Source organism: Petromyzon marinus, chromosome 65, assembly GCF_048934315.1.
Source record: "Petromyzon marinus isolate PM22_M1 ecotype Great Lakes invasive population chromosome 65, UKy_Petmar_22M1.pri1.0, whole genome shotgun sequence".
In the NCBI taxonomy this organism is placed as follows: domain Eukaryota; kingdom Metazoa; phylum Chordata; class Hyperoartia; order Petromyzontiformes; family Petromyzontidae; genus Petromyzon; species Petromyzon marinus.
The window spans coordinates 4330557-4355959 of NC_133731.1; the positions used below are offsets into that span (position 1 = coordinate 4330557).

General features: G+C 55.5%; 1 protein-coding gene across 1 annotated transcript in view; it reads right to left on the reverse strand.

The window, feature by feature from the left end:
* Positions 1-702: 702 nt before the first annotated feature.
* The window catches only part of LOC116956417 (uncharacterized), a 30319-nt gene continuing 5618 nt past the window's right edge, over positions 703-25403 (reverse strand). Inside the window, exons 2-4 of the mRNA XM_076054363.1 lie at positions 1585-2184; positions 1288-1554; positions 703-1221 (exon numbers count right to left, since the gene is read on the reverse strand). Coding sequence (XP_075910478.1) covers positions 1021-1221; positions 1288-1554; positions 1585-2184 — 1068 coding nt within the window. The 3' untranslated portion in view covers positions 703-1020. The remainder of the gene's footprint in view (positions 1222-1287; positions 1555-1584; positions 2185-25403) is intronic.

A 25403-nucleotide genomic window follows, 5' to 3' on the forward strand; every position in this document is an offset into this window, starting at 1 on the left:
CCCCCCCACCAGACCCTCACCTCCACCCACCAGACCGTCACCTCCACCCACCAGACACTCACCTCCACCCACTAGACCCCCCTCCCCCCCAACCAAACCCTCATCTCCACCAACTAGACCCTGACCTCCACCCACCAGACCCCCCCCCCCACCAGACCCTCACCTCCACCCACCAGACCCTCACCTCCACCCACCAGACGCTCACCTCCACCCACCAGACGCTCACCTCCACCCACCAGACGCTCACCTCCACCCACCAGACGCTCACCTCCACCCACCAGACGCTCACCTACATCCACCAGACCCTCACCTCCACCCACCATAGATCACCAATCGTTTCATCTGCACCAAATCCCTCCCCCCCCCCCCCACAACGTCAGCCATCCGTCCGTGCCTTTTGTACACCCATCCATCAAGCTGCCACGCATCGACCCCCTTCGATTCGCCCGGCCCCATCGAATCACCGACTCCTCCGGATCGGCAATCCCCGCGCACCCATCGGTGCGATCAACTCCTTCGATCTCCCCGTCAGCTCCTCCCTCCGTCCATCGCCCTTCGTTCACCCAGCCCCCCCCCCCCCCACCCCGCGCCGCTCGCCCTCCCACGTGCCCCGGCTGTCCAACGCGGGCGAAGGGCGAGCAACGGGTTGCCCGACGCGGGCCCCCCCCCAGCCCGGGCCTGCGTCGCCTAACCCCCCCCCCCCCCATCCTCTTTATCCGCTACAAATAAACTCCCTTGCTCCACCCGTTCAACTCTCGCCGTCCAATTCCGATTCTCCATCCGTACTCGGCCGGCGCGCACGCCCGCCGGCCGAATTCGTACACCCCACGATATTCTTCCCCTCTCTCCATCGGCCGATCCATCCGTCCATCCATCCATCCATTCCTTCTCCCATCCACCCGACCCAATCCGACCCACCAATTCACCAAATTATCCCTTTTCGTCATCCGCCCGCTCGTCCGCCGATATCCTCCGTCCGCCCGCCCGTCCGCCCGACGATCCGCCCAGTTCCCGCGCCCGTCAGTATCGGCCGAACTTGCGCGTGAGCGTGCACACGCACGCAGTGTCGATGCGAATCCACGTCCACACGGACTGGCCGCTCTTGTCGAGCGTCAGCGCCCGCACGTACGACTGCGTGGTCTTGCACCGCGAGTCCCAGTGTCTCTCGTCGATGCCGCGGCAGGACGAGCCAAACTGCCCGGCACCCCCCCCTCCTCCTCCCCCTCCATCCCTCCCTCCTCCTCCTCCTCCTTTCCCTCCCCCTCCTCCTCCTCCTCCTCCTCCCGCTCCTCCTCCACCCTTGCAGCGCGTCTCGTAGAAGTACTGGCGCACGGGGCGCCCCGCCGTGCTGAACTCGAGCAGCACGCGAACTCGGTGCCCGTGGATGTCAAAGGCGCTGGGTTTGTCCGTGACCCAGCGGCTCTCGCTGTCGCACACCGAGTACTCGCCGCGGTGCACGCGGCCCTGCGGGTGCCGCTTGGAGCGCGCCGTGCCGTTGGCGGGGCCCGCGACCCACGGTGCCCCGCCCACGCCGACCCCCACCGCGATCTCCTCCTCCTCCTCCGCCTCCTCCGCCTCCTCCGCCTCCTCCTCCGCCTCCTCCGCCCGCTCTTCCGCCGCCGCAATCGCGGAGGCGGCCGCGGCCGCCGCCGCCGCCGCCGCCGCCGCCTCCCCGATGCCGAAGAGCGGCGGTGGCGCCAGCGGGCGGCGCTCGCTGAGGATCACGCGGGGAGATGGCGCGGGGGCGTCCTCGGTGCCCGGCCTCGCGCTCCCCGAACCGAAGACCGGCGGGGCCGCGGGGCCAGGCGGCGCCGCCGCCGCCGCCGTTTGCCCGCGGTGCCTCCAGCGCGCCGGAGCGCCGTCCCTCCGTGACGCCGAGGGCCACCGCGCCACCCTGGCCCGGGACAGTTTCTCCCGCAGCAGACGGACCAGCAGCGGCGGCGGCGGCGGCGGGGAGCCCTGCCTCCGCCGCTGCTGCTGCTGCTGAGCGGCGCTCCGGCCGCCGAAAGGGCCGCCACCCGCCCCGACCGCCGCGACGCCTCCGGGGGCCCCGGGCCCCCCTTGCTGGGCCGTGGCGGCCGCGGCGGCCGCGGCGGCGGAGGAGGAGGACGGCAGTAGGACCCCCCCAGAGTGAGCGAGCAGCAGCAGCAGGAGCAGAAGAAGATTTCTCATCGCTGTGTCTGCCTGGGGGTGGGGGGGGGGGGGCAATTGGAGAGGGGGAGGGGGTGGGCGGTTAATTAACCACGGGTTGCTGAGACCGGGCCCAGAAGACCAAGCAGGGCGATCCCAATATGGATGGGATCATTGGGACTTGAGTCGGCGGTGATGGTCAGGAGGAGGTGATATTGATGAGGTCTTTGTTGATGATGGGTGGGTGGTTGTGGTTGATGATGAGTGGGTAGTTGTGGTTGATGATGAGTGGGTGGTTGTGGTTGATGATGGGTGGGTGGTTGTGGTTGATGATGGGTGGGTGGTTGTGGTTGATGATGGGTGGGTGGTTGTGGTTGATGAAGGGTGGGTGGTTGTGGTTGATGATGGGTGGGTGGTTGTGGTTGATGAAGGGTGGGTGGTTGTGGTTGATGATGGGTGGGTGGTTGTGGTTGATGATGGGTGGGTGGTTGTGGTTGTCATCAACTCTCTCGCGGCCCACGCGACGTCTCTGCGCAGAGTCGCTGGCAGACCAGAGTGGTCTTCCAGAACAGGGAGCCACGTGATTGGTGGCCTCGTGTCACTGACTAGGGGGTCACGTGGAGGCCCCTCCGCCTTCCCACGTGGCCGCCAGCCCGCGTGGTTCGCCAGCTGCTGCAGTACCGAGCTCTGTCCGCGAGGGGGCACTCACTGGACGAGCACGCGATCCGCCCCCCGCATATCTCCGAAGAGCACTCCACGCGTGCTCTTGCCACTCGACAGCCACCCTCAACAGCCACCGTCCACCGAGACCTCGACAGATGTCACCTGCTCCTCACCATTACCGCCGACTCGAATCCCAAGGATCCCATCCCATCCTAGAGTCTCACCAACCAGACTCTAGAGTCTCATTCACCGAGGTCCTAGAGTCTCACCACCAAGGTCCTGGAGTCTCACCATCCAGATCCTAGATTCTTACCACCAAGGTCTTAGAGTCTCACCACCCAGATCCTGGAGTCTCCCCACCCAGATCCTGGAGTCTCACCACCCAGATCCTGGAGTCTCCCCACCCAGATCCTGGAGTCTCACCACCCAGATCCTAGAGTCTCACCACCCAGAACCTAGAGGCTCACCACCCAGATCCTAGAGTCTCACCACCCAGATCCTGGAGTCTCACCACCCAGATCTTGGAGTCTCACCACCCAGATCCTAGAGTCTCAACGCCCTGATCCTAGAGACTCACCACCCAGATCCTGGAGTCTCACCACTCAGATCCTAGAGTCTCACCACCCAGATCCTGGAGTCTCACCACCCAGATCCTAGAGTCTCACCACCCAGATCCTGGAGTCTCACCACCCAGATCCTGGAGTCTCACCACCCAGATCCTGGAGTCTCACCACCCAGATCCTGGAGTCTCACCACCCAGATCTTGGAGTCTCACCACCCAGATCCTAGAGTCTCAACACCCAGATCCTAGTCTCACCACCCAGATCCTGGAGTCTCACCACTCAGATCCTAGAGTCTCACCACCCAGATCCTAGAGTCTCACCACCCAGATCCTAGAGTCTCACCACCCAGATCCTGGAGTCTCACCACCCAGATCCTGGAGTCTCACCACCCAGATTCTGGAGTCTCACCACCCAGATCCTGGAGTCTCACCACCCAGATCCTAGAGCCTCACCACCCAGATCCTGGAGTCTCACCACCAAGATCCTGGAGTCTCACCATCCAGATCCTAGATTCTCACCACCAAGGTCCTAGAGTCTCACCACGCAGACCTGGAGTCTCACCACCCAGATCCTGGAGTCTCACCACCCAGATCCTAGAGTCTCACCACCAAGGTCCTAGAGTCTCACCACCCAGATCCTGGAGTCTCACTACCCAGATCCTGGAGTCTCACCACCCAGATCCTAGAGTCTCATCACCCAGATCCTAGAGTCTCACCACCCAGATCCTAGAGTCTCACTACCCAGATCCTGGAGTCTCACCACCCAGATCCTAGAGTCTCACCAACCAGATCCTAGAGTCTCACCACAGGAACCGGAAGAACTCTGCTGCTGCTACTGTGCAAACAGTGCAACAACGCGGACGTCCAGAGAAACAAACGCCTCCTCATCCGAGACCCACACCTCATCATCGCACCTGCTCCTCCTGCTGGCTTTGACATTCTGCCACCTCTTGCTCGAAGACATCGGTGGAACCATGAACCGCATCATCAGGACACCACCACCAGGACGATGCCGCTTCACCGCATCACCTCCATGAATGGGAAATTAAAGACTCAGCCACGGTGGTGTAACTCTGGCTGTGCAACGCAAACTGTGGACTGCACAGTGAACCCATAGAGACGCATAGAAATACATAGAGACCCATAGAGATACACAGACCTACACACACATACACAGAATTACACACGCACAACAACAACAACAACCACCCTCACCACGACGCTCGTGCCAGGCTAAGTAAACTTTGAGGGCAACTGCCTCCAACTTTCCAGTAGCGTCCTTCACGAGCATCCGTCTCTGCAGTGGCCGATCTTTGTACCGGTCATCGGCAAGTCCACTCAGCTCCACATCCCCTTGTACCACATCACTCCATCTCTTCTCTAGCCCCGTGCCGCGCCCAGTTGAGCCCCCTCTATCCGGCCAAACAGAAGCTGATTTGCTTGGGCATGCGGTGGCTGGGCATGCGAGCTACGTGACTCAGCCAGCACAACCGTGCCTGCCAGAGGAGCTTACCGATTATGGGACTGTGCCCAGATCTTTCAAGTAATCTGTGAGCTCCTCGCACAATCCTGTCTGGTTAAACCCACGATGGATCGTAGGCAGGCTGGCCAAAATGTTTCAAACCGGCGCAGATGTTCCTTTTTGAGGGCTCCGCGTTTCAAAGTCGTAGAAAGGGAGTGGCATAACTGTGGCTGAGAAGACCCGGAGCAGTCTGGAGCGACATACCAGGAAGCTTGCACACTGCGTTATGCAATTCATGAAAAGATAATACCGCTCGACTGGCACACTGCCCAGGTACGCAAACATATCCACTCTCTCCACAACTGCCCCATCACTCCACGTGCAGCGGAGGGAGGGGAGCGTTCGATTACATAAGATAGCCGGGAAGGTGCAGTGTTTTTGTGGGGGCTGATGGTAAGGCCCCATCTCTTAGTAGCACACTCCAGGTTCAAGCCATTAGCATCTCCCAAACCCTTGTCAGAGTGGGAAGCAATCACCAGATCATCAGCATACATGGCATGGTTGACCGATAGGCAGTCACATCCCTCGACCGCACCCGAGCAGCGATCAGCATCCCACTGCATCTGCACCAGATGGAAATCCCGCCGTTGCAGCCACAGAAAGCTTCTCGAACTCCGTGGTCAAAGATGATTGTTCAATAATGTGGGAGCCAGGAACAATTCCTGTCGCACCCCAAGGTGAACATGGATTGGCCTCCTACTCCCGGCCACGCAGCTTTACCCGCGCCTGCCCACCATCATGAAGGCCCTCAATGATTGCGAGCGGAGAGTCGGAGACGCCCGAAAGCACGAACAATAACCCAGGGCCCTGGCCTATTGAAGATATCATAAAGCCTTGGCCAGGTGGATGAATCACACTCACACGTGGTACACACTCACACGTGTTACACGCGTGCACGTGGGTATCTGATGCCCCAATCAGGGCACGGACGTCGCTTTATCAGGAAGACCCCTCCCCCTATACCCCCAACGCCTATACCCCCCTTCCTCTAACCCCCTCTCCCCATAATCCGCTCTCACCCCATACCCCACCGGTATCCCCTATATCCCCACCCCCCATACCCCATCCCCTATACCCCCACCCCCTATGCCCCCATCTCCTAATAACCTCTTCCTCTACCCCCTCCACCACCACCACCTCCACCACCACCCCCACCTCCCTCCCCCCCCAAAAGCACAGGAGACTCCCCTGAGATACTGGGACCCAGCGTGTGGATATCGCTGTGACCCTTACAGCGGCAGGGCTAAGTGTTGCCCCGCGGCAGTTTGGCCAAGACAGCCAAGGAGTGGGCGAGCTTCAGCTTCTCCCGCTTTGCGTGTGCACCGCTCCGCAGACGCAGACAATGATCTCCCGTCTAGTAAACGCAAGCTGCCGGGGAAAAGTGCTGTTAACGAGTACCTATGAAGGCCGGCATGGCACGTGGTGGCAAGCACCGCGCCCGGCCGCCTTTGTCTCCCCAGCAGCGATGTTCACACATCGCACCAGGAGCTCAATTGAGGCCGCCAAGTTCAGATAAATCCCCACTGGCTGCTGGTCGGCAGTGAGAGAGGGGAAATCGAACTCGGGCACACCGCCTTCATCGCGTGAAGAAACAACACAACACACAACACAACACACAAAACACAACACACAACAAACACACAACACACAACACCCGCGCACATTCGCAGAGACCGAGGCTTGGGGAGACGATCATCCAGCAGTGGACTGAGCATGGCCCATGATGTTCGTCAGAGCAACCACGTGCAGCACGAGGTCGATTCAAACAGGTAAACCACAACTGCCAACCCATTACGGATCACCCCGTATTCTTGCGAAGGGAGACTGAGTTTTCAGGGTCCATTCGGCGTACAGCCGCGTCAATACGGGCGAAATTAGTCGTTGTCAATTTCTTTGTTTTGCGTCTCCCTTGCGATGGGACTTTGTAGGATGGACGTTGAGATTTATAAGGGGCACGGGGTGACCAATGAGGTCTATAATTGGTCTGTAATAAGGTAGGGCACTGATATGGGGTTCACAGCTCTGGGTAACCGGAGGCTTTTGCCGTGACCGTGCGGTTCAATGGCGACTGGCAACCCAACCGCGAGTTCCCACGCCGTGCCACTAGGTGGCAGATGCACCAAGGGACAAGGCACGTGGGCCGACACACGCCCCGCCCCCGCAAACAAGCCCCGCCCCCCGCCTCCGCCGCGCACCCTTGCACAAGGGCACGACGGAAGAGCGAGCGGGGTCGCCACAGCCGCTCTTTGTTTTTTGTTCTGTTTATTTGTTCTGTTTATTTGTTCTGTTTATTTGTTCTGTTTATTTGTTCTGTTTATTTGTTCTGTTTATTTGTTCTGTTTATTTGTTCTGTTTATTTGTTCTGTTTATTTGTTCTGTTTATTTGTTCTGTTTATTTGTTCTGTTTATTTGTTCTGTTTATTTGTTCTGTTTATTTGTTCTGTTTATTTGTTCTGTTTATTTGTTCTGTTTATTTGTTCTGTTTATTTGTTCTGTTTATTTGTTCTGTTTATTTGTTCTGTTTATTTGTTCTGTTTATTTGTTCTGTTTATTTGTTCTGTTTATTTGTTCTGTTTATTTGTTCTGTTTATTTGTTCTGTTTATTTGTTCTGTTTATTTGTTCTGTTTATTTGTTCTGTTTATTGGTTCTGTTTATTTGTTCTGTTTATTGGTTCTGTTTATTGGTTCTGTTTATTGGTTCTGTTTATTTGTTCTGTTTATTTGTTCTGTTTATTTGTTTTGTTTATTTGTTCTGTTTATTTGTTCTGTTTATTTGTTCTGTTTATTTGTTCTGTTTATTTGTTCTGTTTATTTGTTCTGTTTATTTGTTCTGTTTATTTGTTCTGTTTATTTGTTCTGTTTATTTGTTCTGTTTATTTGTTCTGTTTATTTGTTCTGTTTATTTGTTTTGTTTATTTGTTCTGTTTATTTGTTCTGTTTATTTGTTCTGTTTATTTGTTCTGTTTATTTATTCTGTTTATTTGTTTTGTTTATTTGTTCTGTTTATTTGTTCTGTTTATTTGTTCTGTTTATTTGTTCTGTTTATTTGTTTTTTATTTGTTCTGTTTATTTGTTCTGTTTATTTGTTCTGTTTATTTGTTTTTTATTTGTTCTGTTTATTTGTTTGTTTATTTGTTCTGTTTATTTGTTCTATTTATTTGTTCTGTTTATTTGTTTTTTATTTGTTCTGTTTATTTGTTCTGTTTATTTGTTCTGTTTATTTGTTTTTTTATTTGTTCTGTTTATTTGTTCTGTTTATTTGTTCTGTTTATTTGTTCTGTTTATTTGTTCTGTTTATTTGTGCTGTTTGTTCTGTTTATTTGTTCTGTTTATTTGTTCTGTTTATTTATTCTGTTTATTTGTTCTGTTTATTTGTTCTGTTTATTTGTTCTGTTTATTTGTTTTTATTTGTTTTTATTGGTTTTTTTATGTTTTTTATTTGTTTTTTTATTTGTTTTGTTTATTTGTTCTGTTTATTTGTTCTGTTTATTTGTTCTGTTTATTTGTTCTGTTTATTTGTTTTGGTTATTTGTTTTGTACTTCGAGGGTGTGACGACCCGGCCAGATTCTGCGGTGGCGGGGGGGGAGCATTGGAACAGCTGCCCTACGGGGGGGGGGGGCGTTGGAACAGCTGCCCTACGGGGGGGGGCGTTGGAACAGCTGCCCTACGGGGGGGGGCGTTGGAACAGCTGCCCTACGGGGGGGGGCGTTGGAACAGCTGCCCTACGGGGGGGGGCGTTGGAACAGCTGCCCTACGGGGGGGGCGTTGGAACAGCTGCCCTACGGGGGGGGGGGCGTTGGAACAGCTGCCCTACGGGGGGGGGCGTTGGAACAGCTGCCCTACGGGGGGGGGGCGTTGGAACAGCTGCCCTACGGGGAGGGGCGTTGGAACAGCTGCCCTACGGGGGGGGGCGTTGGAACAGCTGCCCTACGGGGGGGGGGGGGCGTTGGAACAGCTGCCCTACGGGGGGGGGCGTTGGAACAGCTGCCCTACGAGGGGGGGAGCGTTGGAACAGCTGCCTTACGGGGGGGGGGACGTTGGAACAGCTGCCTTACGGGGGGGGGGCGTTGGAACAGCTGCCCTACGGGGGGGGGGCGTTGGAACAGCTGCCCTACGGGGGGGGGGCGTTGGAACAGCTGCCCTACGGGGGGGGGGCGTTGGAACAGCTGCCCTACGGGGGGGGGGGGCGTTGAAACAGCTGCCCTACGGGGGGGGGGGGTGTGGCGCACATCTTTCCGCAGGAATTCAACTCGTCACGATGTTGTCTGGACGCCCGCTCGCAATCATTGTGAGCGGCACTAGGTAGTGATGCGAGTGTCACGTGGGGTAGTGAGAGGTACTGGGTAGTGATGCGAGTGACACGTGGGGTAGTGAGAGGTACTGGGTAGTGATGTGAGTGACACGTGGGGTAGTGAGAGGTGCTGGGTAGTGATGCGAGTGACACGTGGGGTAGTGAGAGGTACTGGGTAGTGATGCGAGTGACACGTGGGGGTAGTGAGAGGTACTGGGTAGTGATGTGAGTGACACGTGGGGTAGTGAGAGGTACTGGGTAGTGATGTGAGTGACACGTGGGGTAGTGAGAGGTACTGGGTAGTGATGTGAGTGACACGTGGGGTAGTGAGAGGTACTGAGTAGTGATGCGAGTGACACATGGGGTAGTGAGAGGTACTGAGTAGTGATGCGAGTGACACGTGGGGTAGTGAGAGGTACTGAGTAGTGATGCGAGTGACACGTGGGGTAGTGAGAGGTACTGGGTAGTGATGTGAGTGACACGTGGGGTAGTGAGAGGTACTGGGTAGTGATGTGAGTGACACGTGGGGTAGTGAGAGGTACTGGGTAGTGATGCGAGTGACACGTGGGGTAGTGAGAGGTACTGAGTAGTGATGCAAGTGACACGTGGGGTAGTGAGAGGTACTGGGTAGTGATGCGAGTGACACGTGGGGTAGTGAGAGGTACTGAGTAGTGATGCAAGTGACACGTGGGGTAGTGAGAGGTACTGGGTAGTGATGCGAGTGACACGTGGGGGTAGTGAGAGGTACTGGGTAGTGATGTGAGTGACACGTGGGGGTAGTGAGAGGTACTGGGTAGTGATGCGAGTGACACGTGGGGTAGTGAGAGGTACTGGGTAGTGATGTGAGTGATACGTGGGGTAGTGAGAGGTACTGGGTAGTGATGCGAGTGACACGTGGGGGTAGTGAGAGGTACTGGGTAGTGATGTGAGTGATACAGGGAGAGGGGTAAGAGATGGTGGGTAGAGTCGGAGGAGAGTGTGGGAGGGGAGAGTGAGCGAGGGTGGAGAGAGAGAGTGAAGAGAGTTGAATCCCTGGGGCTGGGATTAAGTGTGATCCAGGAGTGGAGCGATCGCGTGTGTGTGTGTACACGTGTCTGTGTGTGTTCACCTGTGTGTGTGTCCATGTGTCTGGGTGTGTGTCCACGTGTCTCTGTGTGTGTACACGTGTCTGTGTGTGTGTCCATGTGTCTGTGTGTGTCTTTGTACATGTGTCGGTTTGTGTGTCCACGTGTGTCTGTGTGTACACATTTCTGCGTGTGTTTACACGTGTCTGTGTGTTAACGTGTCTGTGTGTGTCAACGTGTCTTTGTGTGTCTTTGTACACGTATCGGTGTGTGTCCACGTGTGTCTGTGTGTACACGTGGCTGTGTGTGTGTGTATGAGGGAGCGGTAGTGTGTGTAGCCTGTAACAGATTATTGGGGCAAGTGCTGTTAGCGAGTAGCAGCACCTGTGAAGGCCGGCACGGCACACGAGGGGGTGGGTGGCCAGCATCACGCCCGATCGCCTTTGTCTCCCCAGTGGCGATGTTTACACACCGCACCAGGTACTCATTTGAGGCTGAGTCGACCTAGGGGAGGCCCACGAGCGGTTCAGATAATTGTCACCGGTGGTGGCCGTGAGCGGGAATCGAACTACCGCTCCCCCATACCGAGACGAAGACACGTGTACACACACAGACACGTGTACACACACACACGGACACACACACACAGACACACGTGTACACACACAGACACACGTGTACACACACACAGACACACAGACACGTGTACACACACAGACACGTGTACACACAGACACATTTGTACACACACACAGACACACAGAGACACGTGTACACACACACAGAGACACACACAGAGACACGTGTACACACACACACAGACACACACAGAGACACGTGTACACACACACACACAGAGACACGTGTAACACACACACAGACACACAGAGACACGTGTACACACACAGAGACACGTGTACACACACAGACACACAGACACGTGTACACACACAGACACGTGTACACACAGACACGTGTACACACAGACACACGTGTACACACACACACGTGTACACACACACAGACACAGAGACACGTGTACACACACACACACACAGAGACACACCCAGAGACACGTGTACACACACACAGAGACACAAAGAGACACGTGTACACACACAGACACACACAGAGACACACAGAGACACGTGTACACACACACAGAGACACACAGAGACACGTGTACACACACACACAGACACACATACACAGACACACACACAGAGACACACAGAGACACGTGTACACACACACAGAGACACGTGTACCCACACACACAGAGCCACGCCTACACACACACAGACACACAGAGACATGTGTACACACACGCAGAGACACGTGTACACACACACACAGACACGTGTACACACACAGACACGTGTACACACAGACACACGTGTACACACACAGACACACAGAGACACGTGTACACACAGAGACACGTGTACACACACACAGACACACATACACAGACACACATACACAGACACACACACAGAGACACACAGAGACACGTGTACACACACACACACAGTGACACGTGTAACACACACAGACACACACACAGAGACACGTGTACACACACACAGAGCCACGCGTAACAAGTGGCACATCACCCCAACAACAGAAGCAGCAGTATCAGCAGCAGTAGCGGGATTGAGATGTCCACCATACCCCCTCCCCAGCCCTGCTCACCGGGCACGTCGCGTGCCACTCACCCCCTGTACCCCTGTGCCATGTTCACGGTGTGGGACGTGAGGGCGAGAGGGGGGGGGGCCGAGGGAGGGTGAGCCTGGCCCCATCAATAATTAGCGAGCACCTCTCCACGCGAAGTTCAATTATTCAGCGCGAGCAATCCGAGCCTGCGGCGTCTTTTCGTGACCCCCCCCCCCCCTAAACACACACCCCTGGGGTCGCGAGGGGAGGGGCTAGAATTAGGGGGGGGGGGGTTGGTGGATCACGAAATGATCGGAGGGAATCTGCGTCGGCTGCCGAACAGACAACGTGGACGGCGAGCGTCGAGATGGCGGGTCAGTTAATTTTACACCCAGGCGGCGGGTGGAAATTCCACGTTACTATGGCCGGTCGGTAGGCGTGGGGGTGAGTGTCTACGTAGGACAACCCCACCGCTATTTGATCGACCAAGGAGGGAGAGATGATGTCCATGTCGATGGTGGTGTTGATGGGGATGATGATGTTGATGTTGATGACGATGGGGATGTTGATGATGTTAATGGTGATATTTATATGAATGATGGTGGTGTTGATGATATCGATGATGATGTTGATGATGGTGGTGATGTTGACCATGATGTTGATGATGATGGTGATGTTGACGATAATGATGATAATGATGGTGGTGATGATGATGATGTTGATAATGGTGGTGATGTTGATGGGGATGTTGATGATGGTGGTGATGTTGATGGGGATGTCGATGATGTTGATGATGGTGGTGATGTTAACCATGATGTTGATGATGGTGATGTTGACGATAATGATGATAATGATGGTGGTGATGTTGATGATGGAGGTGATGTTGATAATGATGGTGATGGTAATGATGATAATGATGGTGGTGATGTTGATGATGGTGGTGATGTTGATGATGGAGGTGATGTTGATGATGATGGCGATGTCGATGATGTTGACGATGGTGGTGATGTTGACGATGATGTTGATGATGATGATGGTGACGATAATGATGATAATGATGGTGGTGATGTTGATGATGGAGGTGATGTTGATAATGATGGTGATGTTGATGGGGATGTTGATGATGGGCCGAGTCAACCTCCCCCTCCCCCCACCAGCACTCCCACCGCCGCCCCAGATCAGGAGTCGAACCCGTGACGTCCTCCACATTGTGGGTCGCTGTGCTCCCCACCGCTGAGCGACCACGTGTTTGCCGCTACCATTTTGGTTGCCACTCCACTGCTGGATGAGGGCCCCCCCCTTCCTCCCCCCTCCCCTTACCCCCCTCCCCTCCAACCCCGGGTGGGTCACGGGGCGGTCCACAAGCGGTGCGAGGTCACCAGGGTTCAAACCCTGCCACGGAAAACTCTGACAACTTGAGAAAGTCGAGTTGAACATCTCCTGGTCAGTCGTAGTAGTCGTAGTAGTAGTAGTCTTAGTAGTGTATTAGTAGTCTTATTAGTAGTCATAGTAGTGGTCGTAGGAGTGGTCGTAGTAGTAGTCGTAGTAGTGGTCGTATTAGTAGTCGTAGTAGTAGTCGTATTAGTAGTCGTAGTAGTGGTCGTAGTAGTAGTCGTAGGAGTGGTCGTATTAGTAGTTGTATTAGTGGTCGTAGTAGTAGTCGTAGGAGTGGTCGTATTAGTAGTCGTAGTAGTCGTAGTAGTAGTCGTATTAGTAGTCGTAGTAGTGTATTAGTAGTCGTAGTAGTGGTCGTAGTAGTAGTCGTAGTAGTAGTCGTAGTAGTAGTTGTATTAGTGGTCGTAGTAGTAATCGTAGTAGTAGTCGTAGTAGTGGTAGTAGTCGTAGTAGTAGTCGTAGTAGTAGTCGTAGTAGTAGTAGCTGTATTAGTGGTCGTAGTAGTAGTCGTAGTAGTGGTCGTATTAGTGGTCGTAGTAGTCGTAGTAGTAGTCGTAGTAGTCAGAATTTCGAGACCAATATTATCCATGATAGAAGACGGGCAGCGATGGAGCGGGTTCGTTGGGTTCGATGTCGCAAATATAAACGTTGTGTCGTCGAACCCGCCACCACCCGACGCACAGCCAATCAGCAAAGGTTCGTCACGTAAACAGAACAAACAATTGTCAATGTTGTAGTTGGGGTTTAACTCTCCAACACACGACCGGCGTGGTGCTGTTACTCTTAACGAATTAGGGCCACGTTCTGTTGTACGTGACAAACCCCTTGCTAATTGGCTGTGTCGGGTGGTGGCGGGTTCAACGGCGCAACATTTATATATTTACGCCATCTAATCCAACAAAAACTCTATTATGCGACGGCCTACGTGTTAAATATTATCCATAATAGAGGGGAGTGGGGGGGGGTGTTTGTTGTGTTAGATCACGTGCAGATAAATGTGTCGTTAAACCCGCCACCACCCTACACACAGCCAATTAGTAAGGGTTGTGTCACGTAAACTCTGGCTGCCGCCTGATGATGCTGGTTGTTGTTGTTGATGTAATTACCGGCGAAACGTCACGTTACTCGATTTGTGAATGCTGCAGTGAGGTTCACTCTCCAACACGCAACAATCGCTGTGATGCTGTACTTGTAACGAATAGTCCACGTTATGTTTACGTTACAAACCCCCTTACTTAATTGCCTGTGTCGGTGGATTTAACGACGCATTAATATTTACACAGTCTAAGCCAAAAAAGCTCGATAATGAAAGAAGAAAAAAACTACTGAACTGATTTTTTATTTATTTTACCAGCTAAGGCCCCACTAATATTTTATCCACATAATGACACCTTGCTGATATTAACTATGTTAACCTATTTGTATTTTTTATTTTTAAATTATATCTTACAGCTATTTTATATTCGATATTTATTCAATTTTATATACTTCAGCGCCTTGGTATTAGTTAGACTTCTAACCCTTACTATAGTAAGACTTGTTTTAAACTTATTTAAGATTTTAGATATATGTTTAATGTATGCACCATCCTGCCAAAGTAAATTCCGTGTCGGTGTGAACTTTCATGGCGAATGAAACCCTTTCTGATTCTGACGTAGAATTGATCTTTTGTTGTTGTTTAAAGATGCCACTTGGCGATCACAAACATCGTAGGAGCTCAACGACTTGGCGGCTTGCCATCACGATCATCATCATCATGGTCGTGTGGAAACGTTTAGCAGTCGCCAAATACTCTAACGGCGTGACGTGCGGTCCTCAATGTGGAGGGGAGAAAACGGGAGTAACAAGAAAGGTCACCGAATCACCGAACCACGTGCAAATACAACACGAAACCATCCCCATCCTACCAAGGCAAAGCCCCGCCGAGCGACTGATTTATTTTTCGGTAGCGACCCGGTGGCTACTGCAAACTATGGCTCAACAAAGTGGCCCCATCAATTTGGAACATTTACAGCAACCAAAGTCATGAAAATAATCTCAATGCGTGATGTTTTTTTTTATAAATGTGGAGGGAAAATCCGGAGGATAAAAATCCACACGACCACGGTGAGAGAGAGAGAGAGAAAGACACGCAAACTCCAAATATACATCAGCAGGTGTCAGGGTCGGCATGGAACCCACGACCTACTGTATACCAGGCGAGGTAATTAACATCTTGTCACAGGGAGGGAGAGAGACACGCAAACTCCAAATATACAGCAGGGGGTCAGGCTCGGGATCGAACCGGCGACCTCCTGTACACCAGGCGAGGGAGTTAACATCTCCTAGCGACCGCGACTCCAACGGGGGACTGAGGAGCACCACCCAACTCACCCCCACGTACCAACAAACTCACCCCCACGTACCACCCAACTCACCCCCACGTATCACCCAACTCACCCCCACGTACCACCCAACTCACCCCCACGTACCACCCAACTCACCCCCACGTACCACCCAACTCACCCCCACGTACCACCAAACTCACCCCACGTACCACCCAACTCACCACCACGTACCACCAAACTCACCCCCACGTACCACCCAACTCACCCCCACGTACCACCCAACTCACCCCCACGTACCACCCAACTCACCCCCACACACCACCCAACTCACCCCCACACACCACCCAACTCACCCGCACGTACCACCCAACTCACCCCCACGTACCACCAAACTCACCCCCACGTACCACCCAACTCACCCCCACGTACCACCCAACTCACCCCCACGTACCACCCAACTCACCCCCACGTACCACCCAACTCACCCCCACGTACCATGCAACTCACCCCCACACACCACCCAACTCAACCCCACGTACCACACAACTCACCCCCACGTACCACCCAACTCACCCCCACGTACCACCCAACTACTCCCCCACGTACCACCCAACTCACCCCCACGTACCACACAACTCACCCCCACGTACCACCCAACTCACCCCCACGTACCACTCAACTCACCCCCACGTACCACACAACTCACCCCCACGTACCACCCAACTCACCCCCACGTACCACCCAACTCACCCCCACGTACCACACAACTCACCCCCACGGACGACCCAACTCACCCCCACGTACCACCCAACTCACCCCCACGTACCACCCAACTCACCCCCACGTATCACCCAACTCACCCCCACGTACCACCCAACTCACCCCCACGTACCACCCAACTCACCCCCACGTACCACCCAACTCACCCCCACGTACCACCCAACTCACCCCCACGTACCACCCAACTCACCCCCACGTACCACCCAACTCACCCCCACGTACCACCCAACTCATCCCCACGTACCATGCAACTCACCCCCACACACCACCCAACTCACCCCCACGTACCACACAACTCACTCCCACGTACCACCCAACTCACCCCCACGTACCACCCAACTACTCGCCCACGTACCACCCAACTCACCCCCACGTACCACCCAACTCACCCCCACGTACCACCCAACTCACCCCCACGTACCACCCAACTCACCCCCACGTACCACTCAACTCACCCCCACGTACCACACAACTCACCCCCACGTACCACCCAACTCACCCCCACGTACCACCCAACTCACCCCCACGTACCACACAACTCACCCCCACGTACCACCCAACTCACCCCCACGTACCACACAACTCACCCCCACGTACCACCCAACTCACCCCCACGTACCACCCAACTCACCCCCACGTACCACCCAACTCACCCCCACGTACCACCCAACTCACCCCCACGTACCACCCAACTCACCCCCACGTACCACCCAACTCACCCCCACGTACCACCCAACACGTGTCTCTGCCTCATACCGGTCACTACGTGCAGACGAGCCTCGTGCTTGTGTGCACACACCCATGCACACACATACACGCACACACACACACGCATACACGCACACACACACCCGCACACGCACGCCTCACTCAAGTCAAGACGCACCGACGCGCGTGACGCGAACGTCTTCCGGGCACAAATCACCCGCACGCATTCAAGTACGGCGAAGAAGATCCAGTGCCCGAAACGTCGCCTACGACAGAACAATTCCTCTTTAGCTTTCTCTCTCTTACTCCACCACCACCACCACCAACAACAACAACAACCGCCAGTCGCCACTAAGTGGCGGCGGCGCCACCACGGCGCTGGTGCCAGGCTAGGTGCACGTTGAGGCCACGTGAAGTGTCGAACGCCCGCTGGCAGGAGGTCACGGGGCAGACCCAGCAGGTGCCACTGGTCGACCGACTGAGATGAGCGGCCGATGCACCACCTGTGCCCCCTTCTGTGCCAGGCTAGGTGCACCAGGAGGTCACGGGACAGACCCAGCAGGTGCCACGGGTCGCCTGACTGAGATGACTGACCGATCCACCACCTGTGCCCCCTACTGTGCCAGGCTAGGTGCACCAGGTCACGGGACAGACCCAGCAGGTGCCACGGGTCGCCTGACTGAGATGACTGACCGATCCACCATCTGTGCCCCCTACTGTGCCAGGCTAGGTGCACCAGGAGGTCACTGGACAGACCCAGCAGGTGCCACGGGTCGCCTGACTGAGATGACTGACCGATCCACCATCTGTGCCCCCTACTGTGCCAGGCTAGGTGCACCAGGAGGTCACTGGACAGACCCAGCAGGTGCCACGGGTCGCCTGACTGAGATGACTGACCGATCCACCACCTGTGCCCCCTACTGTGCCAGGCTAGGTGCACCAGGAGGTCACGGGACAGACCTAGCAGGTGCCACCGGTCGACTGACTGAGACGACCGGCCGATACATCACCTGTGCCCCCTACTGTGCCAGGCTAGGTGCACCAGGAGGTCACTGGACAGACCCAGCAGGTGCCACGGGTCGCCTGACTGAGATGACTGACCGATCCACCACCTGTGCCCCCTACTGTGCCAGGCTAGGTGCACCAGGAGGTCACGGGACGGACCCAGCAGGGGCCACGGGTTGGACTGATGCACCAACCAACCCGTGCCCACCCCCCTACTGTGACATCTCGCGGCGATTTTGAATCCGCCCGGCGCTCCGCTCGTTGTTGTGAGCGTCGCTCCCTCCGCCCTCCGTTGTTGCTGGAGGGCGACTGCCTCCAACTGCCCAGTAGCGTCCTTCACGAGCCTCCACAGAGGCCGATCTTGACACCGCTGGTACCAGTCATCGACAAGTCCACCCAGCTACACATCCTCCTGTACCACGTCACTCCATCTCTTCTCTAGCCCGTGCCGCGCTCGTTCAGACACACAGAGACACGCAAAGACAAAGATCCCCCGTACAGCCTTAACCGACTGTTGGGGCAAGTACTGTTAGCGGGCACCTGTGAAGGCCGGCACGGCACACGAGGGGGTGGGTGGCCAGCACCACGCCCGGCCGCCTTTGTCTCTCGAGTGGCGATGTTTACAACACACCGCACCAGGTTACTCATTTGAGGCTGAGTCGACCTACGGGAGGCCCAGGACCGGTTCAGATAATCGCCACTGATTTTGGCCGTGAGCGGGGATCGAACTCGGGTCGCCAGGTTCGTAGCGCAGCATAGCGGTGACCGCTGCACCACCGCTCCCTGTACACAGACACACGCACAGTCAGACACGAGACGTCCGCTCCAGATCTTCGGGTTAATCCGTAACCGACAATCAAACCGAGACACAAAAAAATTTCGGAAGATCCCAAACATTTTTTTGTGTTCTCGTTGAGGAATTCTTTCTAGAGGATGGAAGTGCGCTTTTTTGTGCGAGCGTTTGTCTGTGTGTATGCGTGAGCGGTGGTGCTAACCGCTGCACCACCGCTCCCGCACACGCGCTGCACTACGAACCCGGCGACCCGGGTTCGATTCCCGCTCACGGCCAACACCCGGTGACGATTATCTGAACCGGTCCTGGGCCTCCCCTAGGTCGACTCAGCCTCAAAATGAGTACCTGGTGTGGTGTGTAAACATCACCACTGGGGGAGACAAAGGCGGTCGGGCGTGGCGCTGGCCACCCACCCCCTCCGTGTGCCGTGCCGGCCTTCATAGGTGCTCGCTAACAGCACTTGCCACCTACAGTCTGTGCAGGCTACACGGGGGATCTTTGTCCGTGCGTTGATTGCAACGCAGATTTCTGCACCGAGACCAACGCGTTCTGTCACGTGGGGGTTGGGGGTTGTTGGGGTGGGGGTCGGGGTTGGGGGTTGGGATTGAGGTGGGGGGGTTGGGGTGAGGGTGGGTGTTGGGGTGCGGGGTGGTGGTGGAGGTTGGGGGGGCGGTGGTTGGGGTGAGGGTTGGGATGGGGTTGGGGTGGGGGTTGGGGTGGAGGTCGGGCTGGGGGTTGAGGTGGAGGGGTTGCGGTGAGGGTGGGTGTTGGGGTGGGGGTTGAGGTGGGGGGGTTGGGGGTTGGTGGTGGGGGTATGGGTGGGTTTATTCGGCGTGTTAACGTCAGCACGCGGGAGACAAAGGCGGCCGGGCGTGACGTTGGCCCACCCCACCCCCACCCCACCCCTACCCCACCCCCACCCCACCCCTACCCCCACCCCACTCCACCCCTACCCCCACCCCACCCCACCGCACCCCCACCTCACCCCCACCGGCTCCTCGTGTGATTCTTCCGATGTTGTTCGATGCCTGCACTTGGCCCTGACAGCCTCCTGAGGGTGGATCTCTGGGTCTGCCTGTGTACAGGTGCTCGTCAACAGCACTTGCCCCGCAACCTCACCTGTCCAATCCCGTCAATCCTCACCTGCGAAGGTGTTGGACAGGTGAGGAGTGATGGGGTGGACAGGTGAGGAGTGATGGGGTTGGACAGGTGAGGAGTGATGGGGTTGGACAGGTGAGGAGTGATGGGGTTGGACAGGTGAGGAGTGATGGGGTTGGACAGGTGAGGAGTGATGGGATTGGACAGGTGAGGAGTGATGGGGTTGGACAGGTGAGGAGTGAAGGGGTTGGACAGGTGAGGAGTGATGGGGTTGGAAAGGTGAGGAGTGATGGGGTTGGACAGGTGAGGAGTGAAGGGTTGGACAGGTGAGGAGTGATGGGGTTGGACAGGTGAGGAGTGATGGGGGTGGACAGGTGAGGAGTGATGGGGTTGGACAGGTGAGGAGTGACGGGGTTGGACAGGTGAGGAGTGAAGGAGTTGGACAGGTGAGGAGTGATGGTGTGGACAGGTGAGGAGTGATGGAGTTGGACAGGTGAGGAGTGATGGGGTTGGACAGGTGAGGAGTGATGGGGTTGGACAGGTGAGGAGTGATGGGGTTGGACAGGTGAGGAGTGAAGGTGTTGGACAGGTGAGGAGTGATGGGATTGGACAGGTGAGGAGTGATGGGGTTGGACAGGTGAGGAGTGATGGGGTTGGACAGGTGAGGAGTGATGGGGTTGGACAGGTGAGGAGTGATGGGGTTGGACAGGTGAGGAGTGATGGGATTGGACAGGTGAGGAGTGATGGGGTTGGACAGGTGAGGAGTGAAGGGGTTGGACAGGTGAGGAGTGATGGGGTTGGAAAGGTGAGGAGTGAAGGGTTGGACAGGTGAGGAGTGATGGGGTTGGACAGGTGAGGAGTGATGGGGGTGGACAGGTGAGGAGTGACGGGGTTGGACAGGTGAGGAGTGACGGGGTTGGACAGGTGAGGAGTGAAGGAGTTGGACAGGTGAGGAGTGATGGTGTGGACAGGTGAGGAGTGATGGGGTTGGACAGGTTAGGAGTGATGGGGTTGGACAGGTGAGGAGTGAAGGGGTTGGACAGGTGAGGAGTGATGGGATTGGACAGGTGAGGAGTGATGGGGTTGCACAGGTGAGGAGTGAAGGGGTTGGACAGGTGAGGAGTGATGGGGTTGGAAAGGTGAGGAGTGATGGGGTTGGACAGGTGAGGAGTGAAGGGTTGGACAGGTGAGGAGTGATGGGGTGGACAGGTGAGGAGTGAAGGGGGTGGACAGGTGAGGAGTGATGGGGTTAGACAGGTGAGGAGTGAAGGAGTTGGACAGGTGAGGAGTGATGGGGGTGGACAGGTGAGGAGTGATGGGGTTGGACAGGTGAGGAGTGAAGGAGTTGGACAGGTGAGGAGTGATGGGGGTGGACAGGTGAGGAGTGAAGGAGTTGGACAGGTGAGGAGTGAAGGAGTTGGACAGGTAAGGAGTGAAGGAGTTGGACAGGTGAGGAGTGAAGGAGTTGGACAGGTAAGGAGTGAAGGAGTTGGACAGGTGAGGAGTGATGGGGGTGGACAGGTGAGGAGTGATGGGGTTGGACAGGTGAGGAGTGAAGGAGTTGGACAGGTGAGGAGTGAAGGGTTGGACAGGTGAGGAGTGAAGGAGTTGGACAGGTGAGGAGTTGGACAGGTAAGGAGTGAAGGAGTTGGACAGGTGAGGAGTGATGGGGGTGGACAGGTGAGGAGTGATGGGGGTGGACAGGTGAGGAGTGATGGGGTTGGACAGGTGAGGAGTGAAGGTGTGAGAGGTAGGGTTGATATGGTGGCCCCCCAATCAAGACCTTTGTCTTCTCCTGCCCCCCACCACCAGCCCCCCCCCCATCCACCAGCCCCCACCCACCACCAGGTTACTAAGGCCACAGCGAACACACAGATCACGTGTCCACGCACGTCTAGTCACCACAGCATTAGCGAGGCACGTGTTTCACGTTGTGTGTCTCTGACGCTGACGATGTTGATGACGATGTTGATGCTGATTAAGGGATGCACCTTGCTCTGTGACGTCATAGGGCCTCGTGTCCAGAGCGCGCGTTGCCCGCGCGCTAATTGGCGGAACCGGAGCCTAAATATAGCCACTAATTACACTCTCCAACTCTCTCCCTCCCTCTCTCCCTCCCTCTCTCCCTTTTTTACCATCAGAGGAAACAGGAAGATGCTTGATGTAGTCGGCACTTTGATTCGTTCATCATTTCGGGTTTTTTTTCAATGCTTTGCTTTATGTAACCCCCCCCCGCCCCCCTCTTTTCAAATGAAAGATTTCACGCTCTGCTCTCCTTACCCCTTCCCTCTCTCTCTACCCCCTCCTCTCACTACTCTATGTTCCCCCTGTTTTCTCCCTCTCTCTCTCTCCATCTCTCACCCTCCACCTCCCCAATCCTCCTTTCCTGTCACTCTCCCTCCCTCCCTCGCTGTCCCTCCCTCCCTCTCTCTCATCTCTTGCCCAATAATCCCTTCCTCTGCTCTCCCTCCCTCTCGTTTCCTCCTTCTCCATCTCTCTCCCACTCTCCCCCCTCCCCTATCTTCAATTGCTCCCTCCCCTCTCGCCCACTCTCTAGCTCCCCCCACCCACCCACCCTCTCCCCCCACCCACCCACCCTCTCCCCCCACCCACCCACCCTCTCCCCCCACCCACCCAAACCTCTCCCCCCACCCACCCAAACCTCTCCCCCCACCCACCCAAACCTCTCCCCCCACCCACCGAAACCTCTCCCCCCACCCACCCAACCTCTCCCCCCACCCACCCAACCTCTCCCCCCACCCACCCAATCTCTCCCCCCACCCACCCAACCTCTCCCCCCACCCACCCACCCTCTCCCCCCACCCACCCAACCTCTCCCCCCACCCACCCACCCTCTCCCCCCACCCACCCAACCTCTCCCCCCACCCACCCACCCACCCTCTCCCCCTACCCTCTCTCTCTCCATCGCATTCCCCCCCCCCCATCCCCCTCCTATCGCCCCGTCCCCCCTCCCCTCCATCTATCCCTCCTCTTCCCTCCATCCCCTCTCTCCCTCGCACCAGGTAACTCATCGAGAGCTGCTGCCTCCCACTGCGACTACCTGGGTTCGATTCCCGCTCACAAAACCACATGTACAAAGATCCCCCGGGTAGCCTCCACAGGCTGATTTAGGGGCAAGTGCTGGAAGCGAGTGGCCAACACCACACGCACAACCAACAACAACAACAATAACTACAAACAAACAGCCACTAATTGCGGTTACGTCACCACGGCGCTTGTACCAGGCTATGTGCACGTTAAGGCCACGTGAAGTGTCAAACGCCCGCTGGCAGGAGGTCACGGGGCAGATCCCGGTGCCATGGGTCGACTGACTGAGATGACTGGCCGATGCACAGCCTGTGCCCCCTACTGTGCCAACCTGTTGTGCTTTAGCCACCCGGCACTCCGCTCGTTGTTGTGAGCGTCGCTCCTCCGCCCTCCGTTGTTGTTGTTGGAGGGCGACTACCTCCAACTGCCCAGCAGCGTCCTTCACGAGCCTCCTCCACAGAGGCCGATCTTGACACCGCTGGTACCAGTCATCGGCAAGTCCACTCAGCTCCACGTCCTCCCGTACCACATCACTCCATCTCTTCTCTAGCCCCGTGTCGCGCCCGTTCAGACACACACACACATGCACACACAGACGCACAGACACACGCACAGGCAGGCACGAGAGGTGTGCTCCAGATTTTCTCGGTTAACCCCGTAACCGACAACCAGGCCGAGACATGAAATATTTCGGAAGATCCCAAAATAGTTTTTTGTTGTTGTTGCTGTTGTTGAGGAATTCATTCCCAATGATGGAAGTGCGCGTTTGTTTTCCCGCCAAAAAAAGAAAAATCTGTGGTCCAGTGACGTCTTTTTACGAGCGCCAAAAAAAAACGGTGGCACGTGGAGTCCAGTGACGTAAAACAAATTCCCGCCAAATAAATGTCGGTGTCACGTGACGGCCAGTGACGTCACTTTCGTTGGCGGCCAGAGGCACGTGGGGGCGTGCAAACCGACCAGCGGCCAAACGATCTTAAGATCTTCACAAAGGTATAAAAAAAAATAAGATTACATTTTACCCTTTGTGACAAATAAACAGGTAGATTCATTTTGCAAGTCACCAAGTACTGCTTTAACCACGCACACAGCACTTGTGGTGAACGTGCAAACAGACATTGCCCCGATAATAAATGTGCAGTGTCTTTGAAACTGATGGGCCTACACCAGAGACAACAGCCTTCTTTGTACCCTGATCTCACTACCAGTGCCAGACCAGAGACTAACGCCAAACGGCGAACAGCACAAGGACCATGCCGTATATTACCAGATTTTAGTTAGCATGTTCACCACAAGTACTGTGTGTGGTAAATACAGACTTGAATCCTTGCCAAATGTATATACTTTGTGTTTGAACATCTTAACACAGCTCGTGTTTTATTCCCAGAAAGGGCAAAAAACCTATTCTCATTTTTTCAAACTTTGATGCTGGCAACAACAAAAAAGGTCCGATGATATATTCACAAAGTTTCCAGGATAACCAAAAAAATACATGATGCAAAGACAAAGGTTCCCAGTGTAGCCCAACACAGCCTGTTTGGGGCAAGTGCTGTTACCAGGTACCTATGAAGGCTGGCACGGCGCACGAGCGGGTGGGTGACCAGCACCACGCCGGGCCGAATTTGACGCCGAGTTGACCTAGAGGAGGCCCAGAGCCGGTTCAAATCATCGTCGCTCATGTCCTGTAGCCGGGTTCGTGGCGCAGGGCGTCGCTAACCGCTACACTAAGTACACTAAGTACACACATACATACGTGTACACACACCCAGGCGTGCACACAAAGACAAAGACCCCCCGTATAGCTTTAACAGATTTGCGGCAAGTGCTGTTAGTGAGCACTTATGAAGAGCCGGCACGGCACACGAAGGGGTGGGTGGCCAGCATCACGCCAGACCGCCTTTGTCTTCCCCAGTGACGATGTTTACACACCGCACCAGGTACTCATTTGAGGCTGAGTCGACCTAGGGGAATGCCCAGGACCGGTTCAATTAATCGTTACTGCTGTTGGCCGTGAACGGGAATCGAACTCGTGCCGCCGGGTTTCTTCGCGCAGCGCGCTAACCGCTACACTACCACACCCACGCGTACACACACACACCCACGCGTACACACACACACACACGCCTACACACACACACACACGTGCACACACTTGTACACACGTGCACACACTTGTACACACGTGCACGCACACTGGCATTGCGCCCACAGCCGCCTCTCTGTGGCTGCAACAGAAGCCATGTGGAGCGAGCCGCAGCCATAGGTCGTCCTCACCCCCCCGCCCCCACCGCTTCACCCTCCAGGCACACCACTACACCCCCCACACACACTCACCGCTCAGCCCGATACGCTTGCCACACTCA